General features: G+C 49.4%; 1 protein-coding gene across 1 annotated transcript; it reads right to left on the reverse strand.

The window, feature by feature from the left end:
• Positions 1–6,967: 6,967 nt before the first annotated feature.
• On the reverse strand, positions 6,968–9,187 carry GJA3 (gap junction protein alpha 3). The gene has a single exon (XM_049646706.1). It carries the CDS (start codon positions 9,171–9,173, stop codon positions 7,818–7,820), a length of 1,356 nt encoding a protein of 451 aa, XP_049502663.1. The 5' UTR covers positions 9,174–9,187; the 3' UTR covers positions 6,968–7,817.
• Positions 9,188–14,547: the final 5,360 nt, after the last annotated feature.

Here is a 14,547-nt window from a genome sequence, read left to right on the forward strand (position 1 = left end):
GTGGGTGGCGAATAGATTTGGTTGTGTACCTCCTCGTGTTTTGTGTGGCTTGGCCCTGAATATTTTAAGAACAAACCCGGAAGTGCAACGAGGAAGAACAGGCCCACACATACACACTCACACACTGATACACAAACACACACACACTTGAGATAAATGCTAAAATAGAGGTGGGGATAATGTACTTTCTGAATGTCTTTTGAGGATCGTGGAAATAAAATTGTTCATTCAGGGATGCTTTTAAGACCATTCTTCATTCTGTCACAGGGGACCTTGTCTAGGTAATCAGCACCCCCATTTGTCTCCCTGCAGACACCATAAGCTAGGGATGATCTCACAAGATGCAGGGCCCTGAGCCTCTGGGCTCTGTGTGCCCTCAATTCTGCTGTGTTATGTGGCCTTTGTTTCCTGTCTACCGTCGTCCTGGGTGCTCGCTTCCTCCTGTCCACATGGGCTGTGGCAGGCAGTATGAGTTTCCTTAAGGTGTACTATAAGAATGTATATGCTTCTTCTGAGCTCGTGCAAGACATGGCTGACTTTTGAGGATTATTTTTTCCCATTTATTTTGTTTTAAACTTTCAGGGGAAATCAGAAAGAAGGGCACCTCTTGTATTCCACAAAAAAGCATTTGGTTCCATAGTTGGGGCCTCCAACCCAGTGGAGGCCCTCTGAGCCTGTCCATCATGACTGGGGAGGGGGTGGTGGGGTGGTGGGGTGAATTGTAGACAGTACAACCTACAGTTCTGCGGGGAGGCAGAAAACGTCCAGGTTCGTGTCTGGACACATCACACACACACATGAATGCTGCACGTGGACAGATGAGTACCAACTTTTCTGGGCAAAGTGGGGCCTATAGCCTGTTCATTGAGGGACTCACTAGACCTATTAGAACTGAGAGGAGGTTCTCGCAGAAGGTGTTAAGTTTTGATCCAAGGGCCTGGATGTGTTTGGCTCCTGTGGTGTGTGGTGAGGTAAGCATTCACATCGGTTTGTTCAATACCTAGCACATATTTGCTGAGACCTTATCCAATAAAAACGATAAATCATGAAAAAAATAAAGTCTTTTGTTCTTCCCACTAAAAAGGCAATGAAAACTCATCAAATGGCTCAAAGAAGGTTCCAAATTAGGGGCAATTGTAGTGTTCTGGGGTATGCTCAGAGCTTGCCAAGTGACTTCTTTCTACGACCAGCACTCAACCAGATGGCTGTCCTTCCTTTTCCCTCCCTTGGTCTCTTTTGTTTCCATAAGGAATAATTTTAGCTGAATAGTGACAACAAGAAAAGGGTGAGGAGTGGTGATGTAAAAAAGAAAAAGGGGAGACTTCTGGAATAAAGAAATGTTCTGTTTCTTGCTCTGCATGTTGCTTACCTACGTGTGTTCAAATGCATGTGTTTTATTGTATACCTAGGTGTTGCGTCCCGTACGTGTCTATTTTAGTTCCATTTAAAATGATTTTTAGCTTTTGAAAAAATATATTTAAAGTTCTAATTATGGCAAAATGCACATAACATAAAATTTACCATCTTAACTTACCACTCAATGGTACTAAGTGCATTCAAACTGCTGTGCAGGTATCCCCACCATCCATCTCTGGACATTTGTCATCTTTCCAACTGCGCAGTCCCCAGTTCTCCCTCCCCATCACAGTGCAATCAGTGCAATCACTCAGTATTTGTCTTTCTGTGACTGGCTTATTCCCTTAGCAAAATGTCCTCAAGGTTCACCCATGCTGGAGCCTGTGCCCGGATTTCTTCCCTTTTTAGGGCTGAATAGTATTCCGCGGTATGTGTAAAACCGTTTTGTTTTAAAATAAAGGCAGAAGGTGAAAGTGTGCAGGCCCCAGAACACTGTGGCGGGGTGACTTTTATTTATTCTCACTGAGGCTGATTAAGTGTTGTCATGCGTCAGGCACGATGCACGTTGTCCGTTCTCACTTCCGCCACACAAATCTATTTCCATTTTTCGGAGGCGAAAACCCGTTAACAACGTCAGAGGCTGACCAGCGTCCCTGAAGTCACGTGGCTGGAAAGGAGCGGTGTGGAAGCCGACCCCGGCCCTGGGGCCTGGGACGGGCCCTCTTACAGGAACTTTGTGTGTCCCCAGACAGAGGCTGCCTGCTAATTAAGGTACCATGTGCTTTATAAAGCGTCACCGAGGCCCGCAGCTGACGGGCGCAGTGTCCCATTCCTGTCCCCGAGGCCTGGCCGCAGCCAAGTCCACATGGCGTGTCTGCGGGAAAGCCCGCCCGCACCGGCGAGGGGACAAAGGCTGCCCCTGGTTGTCGCCCTCTTGGAATCCCCGGGGCACCATCCCTCCCGCCTTCCTGCCTCCTCTCCTCGAAGGGGTGCCACCGGGTGGGGTCGCGGGGTGCACGGTCGGCCCGCCCCCTCCCCCTAGGGCCGCCCCGCGGGGGCCCCAGCACCAGAGGGCAGAGCCTTCTTTCCATAACCTGCATCCAGAACAGGCTTTCGCGCCTATGGCCTGGAATGGGGGGGAGGAAGGAGGGGGGACTTTTCACCAGTTCGTGTTGGGGGGGTTGACTTTTGAATGTTGTGTTACTTTAGAGCCTCGAAAGCAGCCAGGCCCCTCCCGGTTTTTGTTACACCGCGTCGCTGGAGATCATGCCCAGAGTGGATTCATAAAGCGGGAGCCGTGTAAATGGGCATTGCATCTCGGGTAAGGACAGGGTCGGACACATTACAGGTATTGCCAGAGGTCATGAAAGCAAAGACGGCAACCACACGGTTACTTAAATACAGAAAAGTCTCCCCAAGAAGGATAAACTCCAGGCTTGCTAAAGTGACCTCTCCGCTCTTGAACCCCATTACAGCCTAGCAGGACCGTGCACGAAGGAAGAGTGAAGGGGATAGAGTTAGCATGCACATTATTTCTTCTGCCGAACACATAGCAAGAGGTAGCAGCAAAGCTACAAGAACCCTTGGAAGGCACTACTTTAAGTTCCTAAGTACCTGTGAGGCCTGAACAGCCACTGCAGAAATTTCTCAAGCTTCTTTTGTACAAAGAGGTTTTTGCTCCTTGTTCTATGTAGATGAAAATTTTTACTTTGAAAACCTGCTCAAGGATTCTATCAATAAAAACAATTAACCAGGAGCTGGTGATTTAAATTTATGGCCACTTTTTATTTCTTAGCTTATAAAATGCCTATTTTCAGTTACAATCTAGGCTACGAAAGATACTATTATAACACAAAAAATAAAGTTTTAATAAGAGTTTTGTAAATATTATGATCTAAATTACATTTACATACCAAACATCTTCAAATATCGTACTAGAAACAGTGCACTGCTCTTAGAGTTATTTAAATTCCTCACTGACCATAAAAAGTCTTGCTAAGCCATTCTATAATGCAAAGAGAAGAAAAATATTTTGAGGAATAAGAAATCTTAGAGCTTTGCAGTGCAATAATATAAAATTAGAGTGAGAAATCACATTTTCGGACTTTAATGAACAACGTCTATGTGTTATCCTGTATTTAAAAGTGATTTAGAGGGCTCCTGGCTGGCTCAGTTGGGAGAGCATGTGACTCTTGATCTTTGGGTCATGGGTTCGAGCCCCATGTTGGGTGTAGAGATTGAATAAATAAACTTAAAAAAACATAAAGGTTATTAAGAGAATATCCTGGATTCCATGGAAGTGGGGGTGGGGAGGAGGCAGTAATCTCCTGATCTTTACAAAAACACACTTTGAAATCATGCACCACTTTGTATAAGAATTTGTTTGGTGGAGATCCACAAATCCATGTTTCAAATATCAGAAGAAAAAGTTCACAAGAAAAAAAAATTCAGAAAAAGGATTCTTCTGAAAAAAAGGAATTATAGTGTTAATAGGAAAAAACTGAAAAGAGACTAAATCTCACGAAGTTAATTTTTTTTTTTAAAGGATGCGTGAATTGTATTCATAGTTCTAATTCTAGATGTTCTTGCATAAGAAATCCACAACCTAGTCACTTACTTAACAATCAAGGAAAGCCAGGATGGATCAGAGATATTCTGGCTTGCTCTCTCCCCCTTTCTATTTTCTTTTTAAACTTAAGGTATCTTTTTTGTTAATTTCATGGGAAAATAATAATTCAGTAAAATGAAGTTTAAAAAGGAGAAAGTGAATGATTATATAGAAGGAATGTTTTAGAATTTTAATACATGGATCTGGGGATGGATTAGTAATGATGCACATTTTAGAATTATCACACATTATGTAGCGTCAACCGGACAACTGAGCTTCTGCAAACACAGATGCAAAAAGGAATTGTCTTGTATACTGCAGATTAAAAGATAACATGTGTTGTGGGCACCTGGTGGTTCAGTCGGTTGAGCTTCTGACTTCAGCTCATGTCATGAGCTCACGGTCTGTGAGTTCGAGCCCCGCGTTGGGCTCTGTGCTGATGGCTCAGAGCCTGGAGCCTGCTTCAGATTCTGTGTCTCCCTCTCTCTCTGACCCTCCCCCGCTCATGCTCTGTCTCTCTCTGTCTCAAAAATAAATAAACATTAAAAAAATTTTTAAAAAAATGTGTGCACTACTAGGTAATTATCCAAAGGATACAGGTGTGCTGTCTCAAAGGGACACATGCACCCCAATGTTTATAGCAGCGCTATCGACAATAGCCAAAGTATGGAAAGAGCCCAAATGTCCATCGATGGATGAATGGATAAAGAAAATGTGGTATATATACACAATGGAATATTACTCGGCAATCAAAAAGAATGAAATCTTGCCATTTGAAACTACGTGCATGGAACTAGAGGGTATTATGCCGAGCGAAATTAGTCAGAGAAAGTCACATATCATATGCCTTCCCTCATATGAGGAATTTAAGATACAAAACAAATGAACAGAAGGGAAGCAAAAATAATATAAAAACAGGGAGGGAGACAAAACATAAGAGACTCTTAAATATAGAGACCAAAAAGAGGGCTGCTGGAGGACGTGTGGGAGGGGGGACGGGCTAAACGGGGGAGGGGCATTAAGGAAGACACTTGCTGGGATGAGCACTGGGTGTTATACGTAGGGGATGAATCACTGGATTCTACTCCTGAAATCATTATTGCCCTATATTCTAACTTGGATGTAAATTAAAAAAAAAAACCAAACATGTGTACAATTATTAGGTAGAGCATTTGAGTTTTAAAATAAGCTTTATGGAATTATAATTTATTTCCTTAAATCAAGAAAAAATAATTTTAGTGAAATTTCCACATAATTAACAGGCTAGAGAAAATATATCTGGAATCTTAACCATAGGGAGAGGTGACTTCTATCCTATTGCACTTACTGATGCTCCCGGTGATGGAAATACTTTCTGCTCATGCCCCCAGGGCAGAGAAGGGCTCCAGCCTCCAGGGCCCTGGATACCTCACATAGCCACAAAACGTAACACATGCTTTGATATTTTACGTGAATGGAAATCACAACAGCCCCCTGAAAAAACACCATCGGCCCTGTTGTATTGCAGAATTCTACTTCTTAATAAATTTGTGATTTTCAAGGAGACGAATCTAATTCCACACTCCTACCCATTCACTAAATGGGCCAATTAGACTACGGTCAATTCATAATACTGGCATCTTCATCAACGTATGGTGAAGAAAATCCAATTTTAAAGTGCAGAAGCTTAAAAACTTTTTAAAGATGACTGAAATGTAGAAACTATAATTATAGTTCTCATTCTCATCTCCAACCCCACTCAGAATTCAATCCTGGGTAAGTCAGAAGGTTATTACTAACATTTATAATGGTAGGACTTGAAGAACCTGTGGTCACATCCCCTGAATGAGTTGTGCTTTCGCCATTAGCTGCAGTCGCGACCAAAGTTTTTTTTTATCGGAATGCTTTTCAAACTAGGGTTTTCCGGTGCCCTCCTCGGCCAGGCCGGCTGGGCCCTACTGCCTGAGCCTAAGGCGTCCACTGTATGTGACGAATGTCTGCGTCTACAATGGCACTAGCTATGCCCAGCCGAGGGAGAACTGGGAGAGCAGTCACTCAAATAGTTTTGTGTAAGGCTCAAATCTGAGAGAGGCTGAACGCGAAAGTATGGGAAATTAGCATTTCTCAAGCCGTGGAGGGGCGATTGTCCACGTCTGCAGCAAGCGTTAACACTCTAATGAACATGCTGCACCCATTCATCTGAGAATGGGAATCACAGTCTTTTTCATCAGATGCTAGTGGGTCACTCTTTATGATATAGAACACCAAGTGCGTTTAGAGTGTGGCTCCAGAGGGATTGTCAGGAAATTGGAGTTCATTCATATAGAGAAAGGAATCAAGTTGGCAAGTGTTTGGTGTTTTGCTGAATAAGGGCTGACACTACTCAGTGGAAGTTGGAGGGTGAGAAGGACCAGGCTCAGCATGACTACCGTTCATCGGTCTATAAACAGAGACGAAGACAGGACAGCAGAGTGTGCAGTACAGAAAATTCTGCCGCCTTCCAGCCACAACCCACAGAGAAATAGCCCTGTCAGTGCAGCGATCTGCATGGGTGACAAATGAGGCGAACGCACATCCGAAATCAGCACATGCATTTACACAGGAAGTAAAACCCAGATACTTTTATTTACACTTTAGAAAGCAAACAGGCTGCCCACAAACAATGGTTAGGAAACTCTAAGAGGTTTTTTTTTGTTGTTTTTTTGTTTTTGTACTCTTAAAAAAATGTAGGTCATTGATTCATCTGTATAAATCATTTTTCTGGCAAGAGTGGTTAACTTTTAACCTCCCATTCAAAAACTTCACAACTTCAAGTATTTGAAATGCACTTAAAATTTCCCCTGCTTTTATTTTGTATCGTACATTCTCGTAGTCATTAGCTGACTCCTGAGGTCAAAGAATTTCTTTTAAAAGAAAATCCAAATCTTTACTAGTATGTAATGGGACAAATTAGCATTCTCTCAGTCACTATTCATCTTAATGGTACTATTTTTCCTTCATTTTTCCTGAAAGAAAGTCGGGGGGGGGGCGGGGGGATAGGCATACCTGTACAATTCAGATCAAAGCACAAAATATCATTTAAAAAATAAATACCTAAGGCATACCTGCCACACTTGTATTTCAATTTCCTCAACTGTTTAAAAATTACCCCAAGTGTCGCTGCGTTTCTACCTGCTCTCTTACCAGCAGCCTCCGTGGCTCTCGCCTGCTGGATCTCCGCCCCTGGAGGGTACCTGCTCATCGTCACTCGTCACGAAGCGCACAGTGTGGAATCCTGGGCTTCCCAGGCAATTTCAGAAACTCAAATGACAGTCTATGGACTCGCTCTAGGTCTTTTTTTAGTGCAGTTTGGCAAATATCCCAAATGAAATTCAACTCTAAGTTAAAAGTATCAAACAGAGATAGTGCTAAGGGCATCTGTGACTTTGTGGGCTGCCCAGAGGCTCTGGGGAAGCGTAGGAATGGAAAACGCAATTGCCCCCCGGTAAAGACACCTGTCGCTTTACCACAACGGAACAGTTACCCACAGAGACGGCGGAGCCCAAGGCTGCACAGCAGCACCTGCAAAGGCGGCCCAGGTTGTTGGACTCTTGGGTGGCCGTGAACATCTTTCAAGGTCAACAGCCCCTGCACCCACGTTGCCCCCACCTCCCCATCTCAGCAAGCACTGACGTTCTCCCCACTCTACCTCACAGTGTTAAGAACAGCAAGCATGGACACACAGAAACCTGCTCTCCTCCTCCTGATCTTCCCCTTCTGCCACTGCAGTGCCCTCTCCCTTCCAGGCTCTCTGTCTACCTGCAGACCGGAACTGCACTTCGGTTTTGGTTGCGAGAAGAAACGGTTATTATAAAGCTGTCTGGAGAGACGCCCGCTAGATGGCCAAGTCATTCGGTCTGGCCCGGCCGCCGCTGGACTTACTGGCCTTGCTCGACCGCCCGGGGTCTGCGGGGGGCAGAGGAGGCGCGAGCATCTCCACTTCGGGGCTCCCCGCCTGCTCCCCGTCCAGGTCGGGGGTCCCCGCCGATTTGCCGTCGTCGCCCAGGCTGCTGCCGGTCCCGTCCGCCAACGGGCCGGGGGCGCTGCCGCCCGCGCCTGCGTCCTGCGCCAGCTGCCCGGTGCTGCCCGCAGGGCTCGGGGAGGCAGAAGCGGACACCGGCAGGGAGGCCTTTCTCCCGGCCGTCTGCTGCTCGGCCTCCTGGTTGGCCCAGTTCTGCTCTGCCGCTAGCAGGTGGTGGTTGCCGTTGTGGAATCTGGCAGGGCGAGCCTTCTCGCGCGCCTCAGACGGGGCGGCCGTGCCGAGGTCGGTGGCCGGCGGAGGGGCCCCGGGGTAGCCCGCGGCGGTGGCCGGTCCCAGGGAAGAGGCGGAGTGCGTGTAGTAAGGCGGGAATCCGATGGTGACCGTGGGCAGGGCGGACGGGGAGGGGAGCGGCAGCGGGCTCACGCCGCCAGGCTTCGCGGCCCCCACCCTGGATTCGGGGGAGTCTGAGCGGTAGTGGTTGGTCATCCCCTGTTTGAGCTTCTTCCAGCCCAGGTGGTAGATCTCCAGCATGTTGAGTAGCAGCGACACGCAGGCCACTGCCAGCATGAAGATGATGAATATGGTCTTCTCCGTGGGCCTGGAGATGAAGCAGTCCACCGTGTTGGGGCAGGGCCACCGGTCACAGCGGTAGAGGGGCTTCAGCTCGAAGCCGTACAGAAAGTACTGGCCGGCGATGAAGCCCACTTCAAAGAGCGTCTTAAAGATGATGTTGAAGACATAGGTCCGCAGCAGGGCGCCGGCGATGCGGATCCGGCCCCGGTCGTCGCGCACCGGCGGCCGGTCCTTCTGGCCGTGGCCGCCAGGCCCGCAGCGCGCGGCCGGCCCGGGGTGCGGGCCGTCGGCCTTCGGCAGCTCCTCCTCGCGCTCCTTCTTCTTCTCCTCCATGCGCACGATGTGCAGCACGTGGCCCAGGTAGATGAGCGTGGGCGTGGACACGAAGATGATCTGCAGCACCCAGAAGCGGATGTGGGAGATGGGGAAGGCTTTGTCGTAGCAGACGTTCTCGCAGCCGGGCTGCTGCGTGTTACACGTGAAGTCCGACTGCTCGTCCCCCCAGACCTCCTCCGCCGCGGCGCCCAGCACCAGGATCCTGAAGATGAACAGGACCGTCAGCCAAACCTTGCCAATGACCGTGGAGTGCTCCTGCGCGTTCTCTAATAGTCTCCCCAGAAAGCTCCAGTCGCCCATTGCTTCAGCTTGCTAACCTGCAAGGGAACATCGCCGGTTAGTAGGAAGGAGGCCGCGGGGGGGGGGGGGGGGGGGGGGCGCGGGGGGGGGGGGGGGGGTGGGGGGACCCGGCACGCGGCGCTGGGCGGTCGCTCCCCTGCGAGGCCGTCCTCCCGCTGCCAAACGAGGGAGGCGCTGCGGAGCCCTCCACGGCACGCGAGTGCCCGAGTGTGCGTGCGCCTGCGTGCGTGTGCGCGCATGCGCCCGTGTGCGTGTGTGCACGTGCGTGCACGTGCGTGCGTCTTCCCACGGGGGCCCCGAGCCGGGTTACAGCCACGCCCGCAGCGCCGGTGTCCCTCGGAGCTACTGTCGCAGGACACGAGTGCGGCACGAACCAGATGCCCACAGGTGACCGAAGCCCTTAAACCCTGTGTCTCCATCTAACATGGGACGATGGTCATTGGGTCATGCGCAGTAAGCTGCTTCCTAGATGAGGGACGGAGGGCCCGTGGACCCCCCTGTGGAGGTAGCTGTGGTCCTCGGACGCGGGGGCCCAAGATGAGAAGGGGTCCTCCGTGTCGCTGCTGCCCCAACAGGCCTGACGCTTCCAACCGGAACTGAAAGGCAGCTCCATTCTTTGCGTCAGGAGAGCCGTCTACGCAGTGAGTTCCGGCAGCTCTGAAGGACAGACACTCTTCTCATTTTGAATTTTAAAAATATTCACAAATATTAATTTTTATGAACTGGTGTGAAGACAAATAAACAAAACATAACTTTACTCACCATGATCTAAAGAAACAAATGTTAACGCTCTCTTGGAATAAACTTCCAACCCTTTGTTTCGGTCATTCGAGGTCTTTGGAGAAACGTTACTATTCACATATCCTACCAGCCTCCTTGCCCCTGTTGTGACTGGCGTCTGTTCTATTTGGCATGTTCTTACAAGGGAAAATATTTTAATGTAGAAACTGAATTATTGGACATGAAACAACCCACTCTCGCATGAAGGATGTCCGGTGTCAGGGAACCGTTCTAGATGACATCCTGCTTACCCTAAACCCCGGATATCATGATGTCTCTGACCGCCCTCTCTGCCCATAGCCATGGCCCTTCCCTCCACTCTGCTGAAGCGTTTCCCCTGGAGCACAGGACAGAAGCCTTGACCGTGCGTCCCAGCCCTCCGTCCCTGATCCAACACCCTGGTGACGCATGCTTCTTGTGATCCCGAGACGGCCTTTATGCCTTTGCATGTCCTGTTTCTGCAACTTCAGACTTGGCCCCAGGCCAGGCGGGGACTGGCCTGTTGACCTCCACTCTCCCTTCAAGAGTGGCCAACTCAGGCTGACACGGGTGCCCTGTGTTTTCTCTTCCCCTTATCATGGCCTGGCTTAACGACTGTTGCCCCCTTTGCATTCCAGGAGGTTCTCTCCGTCCTCCCACACCTCCCACCTTGCTAAGCTGCGAACGGCATCCTCCCTCCTTGCTGTCCCTGGACACACAGCCTCCAGAGTTTCTACAGAAAACCACCTTTAAGCACCTTGACTGCTTGTGGACTTTCTCCCTAATTCTAGTTCTGAGGTTGGGGTTTGCATGTGCACCCTTTCCTCCTTGATGTCTGCAGGCAGAACAGCTAGGCAGTAGCATTTCTGGAAGTCTCTAAGGAAAGGTCAGTGCAGGAAATTTATTCTTCTTCCTGCCACCCTCCCAGATGTGCAGGCAGGTTCTGCCTTGTCCAGCACAGCATAATGTGCTAAATAAAAGGGAGTCAATGCGATGTGCCTGGTGGGTTCTCCCCACAAGGCTGGTGGCACAGAATGCCACGAGGGAGGGCCTGCTTGTCACAGGGCCTGGGAAGTGTTGCTGGCATTGCCCTGCAGGGCCAGGGAAGCAAAATGTTCCATAATGATTGGGGCGTCCCCCACAGTAAAGAGCTGGCCCGCCCCAAATGTCCATTGTGCACCTGTTGAGAAACACGGGGCCAGGGAAACATTTCTTCAATCAGTAAATCAGACGAGGGGGGTACGGCTGCTGACTGTGGCATCTTGTTACTCACCTTTGCTGGCCCAGCCTCTCCAGAGTTCTTTAGGTCCAGGTGCTGCAAACACTTTCAGATAGGTACCCTTAAAAGGAATTGTGACCTCTGGGTGCAGCTACGGAATCACAACGTGTTACAATCTGCATACTTCGCGGGTACTCTGGCATGTGTCAGAGCTCAGGAAATCCTAAAGAGGGGACAACTAAGAATGTGTCCGGTGGGGGGGGCGGGGGAGAGCCCACGGCTCATGCACTGCGTGATGGCACACACTGACAAGGTCTTTCTGCAAAGGAGTTCAGTAATATGTAAGAAAAGATACAAAAAGCATGATACCTTGGGGCGCCTGGGTGGCTCAGTCGGTTAACTGACTTCGGCTCAGGTCACGATCTTGTCATAAGTGATCTCATCTCAATCTCATGAGTTCGAGCCCCACATGAGGCTGTGCACTGCCAGTGCAGAGCCTGCTTGGGATTCTCTCCTTCCTCTCTCTCTGTCCCTCCCCCGGTCGTGCTTTCTCTCTCTCTTAAAAACAAATAAACTTAAGATCATGATACCTCTGACCTCTAATTCTACTCCTGGGACATCATACCAAGGAAATAACCAGAGATTTTGACGAATGGATGAACATGGATATTGACTGTGAATTATTCATAAGAAGGAATCATTGGAAACAGAAGTGCCCACTAAAGGATGAGCAATTAGACACATAGTGCCCAAGGCTGGCATCGGGATCTGGCTGACCCCGCTCCTACTCCCATCCCCCTCTCCCTTGCCTGCCCGTAATGTAATGTGATCGGGAAGGGAAATTCTTGCTTTCCCACCTCCTTTTGTTGTCTCCAGTGGGGAACTTCCGAGAAAGCTTTTGGTTTCCTAATAAAAGGGCAGGTGGCTACCTTTGCCGTCACTTTCCCTATCCGCCTATGGTGAGGACAGATGCGATGCCTGGAGTGGGGCAGTCACTTTGCAGGCATGTATCAATAAGCATGAGGGCATGGTCAAGAAAGTCCCAAGGCACCTGTTGTGACACTGTGGACGTGCTGAATCAACCGCAACACAAGCTCTAGACTTATGTGAAGGGAGAAAACCCTGTTTGTTCAAGTTAGGTTTCCTATTGCTTGCAGACAATTCCTACACTCTCTTAAATTATTTACAGGTTAAGGCCAGCTATACATGAAAAGCTGTGACTCATTCATAACTACTAAAACACAAGGTATTCATTAGACGGAACTTTTAAGATCATTAGTGACTTGAAGATACGTTCATGCCATACTGATAAATGACAAAAACCTAATACAAAACCATAGCCTTTTACCCGCTGTTTCCCACACATTCATACATGCAAAGGAAGAGCGGAAGGATGCTGAAATGTGAACCACGGCGTTTCTAGAACTGGGTGATTTTTATTCTCTTTTCCCATTTCTTTGCATTTTCTGTAACAACTTATTACATTTATGGTCATACAGGATTAATGACCGTGACTCATGTTTCAAAGTTCTGGTTTTTGAAACAACCTGATTCTTTGTTCATTGTTCTTTCATTCAGGTGTCTACTCCTTCGACCTCTTTAATCGCGTCCCTGGTGAGCGCTCAAAAGACAAACTGGTACCTGGGACATCAGCCCAATGTCAGACTGGGGACTGACCCTGGGGTCTCTGAGATGCATCGCAGATCCTGACGATGGCTGTCACCGATGACACGGAGCTTAAACTGGATTCTCCCGCCACGGCGGTCTGCCGAGTTCCCCCAACGCAAGGGCCGGCCTCTTTGTATCCTGATGTTCGCTGCTGGGTCTTACCACTACCGCGCTTCACAGTTTGGGTTTTCTTCCGGAAAATACGTGAATGAGTGAATAAAAACATTCACCAGAGGAGCGTCTATGACAAGGCCCGCAGCGTGGGTCACGGTCAGATCGAGACGGGAGACTCCACGGCAGAAGTGACATCCCCTCCCTTCAGAGTCGCCACAGTCCACTCCAGATGCCACGCAGACGTTCTTAAGGTGTTTTATCAACACCGCGTTTGGATCCTACCCCTCATACCAGTTCAGTAAGAAGACGCCAGCAGAGGAGTGAAGACGCGCAGTCTGGACAGCAAGCCTCTGCTGCTAAGTAAGGGCCAGCAACGGACCAGAGGAAGCCTCACGATCCACTGAGCGTTGCCAGCCAGTGACGCGACCACAAGGTGAGCGAGTGAAGCAGCTCCCTGCTTGAGGAGAAAACGGGTCTCTTCTTAGTGGCAGTGTATTGGGCCATTTCGGGGCGAAAGCAGGGCAGCTGCTGACAGCTCCCAGGGCCGAGCGCTTAACTCCGCGAGGTGCCCGTGAGCTCACCGCAGAGCGTGCTGCACTCTAGGTGACTGCTCTCCCACGGCGGCAGTGGGGTCCCCGATTACCCGGACGTCACTTACCTGCACGAAGTGGCATTTAATTGATTTTTGCTTTTATCTCCAGGGAAACTTTGGTTCTGACACCAACACAGAACAAGAGCTGATGCTGCCGAGTGTACACGTGGCTGCTTCCCCGTTCTTCTGACCGTCCTGCTTTCCCTTTCAGAGGTAAACAGGTTCCCCTCGGCCTTCAGGAGGTGTTAAGTGCCCCTCGGATCAATCAGTGGCTATCTGTTCAGTGACCGTCCTGTGCTCAACTCTGGGCCACAGGTTCCGTTGAATACAGTGGAAGTAAACACATGGCGTCTCTCTGGGAATCTGCTTGTGGAGATGGGAGAACTCAGGAAAATGGGGAGCTATACAGGTGCGGAGGGATCTCGGAGAAAAAGGAGATTAATATGAGGACATGCAGGCGGGGAAGGCTGGCCAGGGGAGAGTGGAATTTGAGCGGGGATTGAGAGAGGTGGCTTCGGGCAGGGGACAGGAGTGCACTTCAAGGCCAGAACAACGTTCCCTTGGCAGCGGGAATACGTGTGACCTGGTGTTGGGAAGCGGCTGCTTCTGCACAGAAGAGCTGTGTGGCCTGCACACAGTAGGCATTCAGTAAACACGCGTGGGACGGATGAATGAAGGACATCGAGGGCCGCCAAACCACTTGGAGAGCAGGAGATAGGCCGAAAGTGCTGTTCAGGAAAGAAGGGGCCCCTCTAACGGCCAGTGGGGACTCAGGAAGAGTGATAATCTCCAAGTGAGTGCTGAAGGCCTGGGCTGAATGACAGCAGCAGCAAATGGAAAAAGGAAGGACAGAAAGGAGACACAGTCTGGAGACAAAAATAAAGCAGGATGTAGAGTCTGCCGAGAGTCAGTGAAAGGGAGAGGCATGAATTAAAGACAAAGCTCACATTTCTGAGCCTGAGTGGGAAAATCAGGGGGTCGTTTGAAGACAGAAACATTGAGGGAGGCTTGCTAATTTGGGA

The sequence above is a fragment of the Panthera uncia genome (assembly GCF_023721935.1).
Source record: "Panthera uncia isolate 11264 chromosome A1 unlocalized genomic scaffold, Puncia_PCG_1.0 HiC_scaffold_16, whole genome shotgun sequence".
Classification (NCBI taxonomy): Eukaryota; Metazoa; Chordata; class Mammalia; order Carnivora; family Felidae; genus Panthera; species Panthera uncia.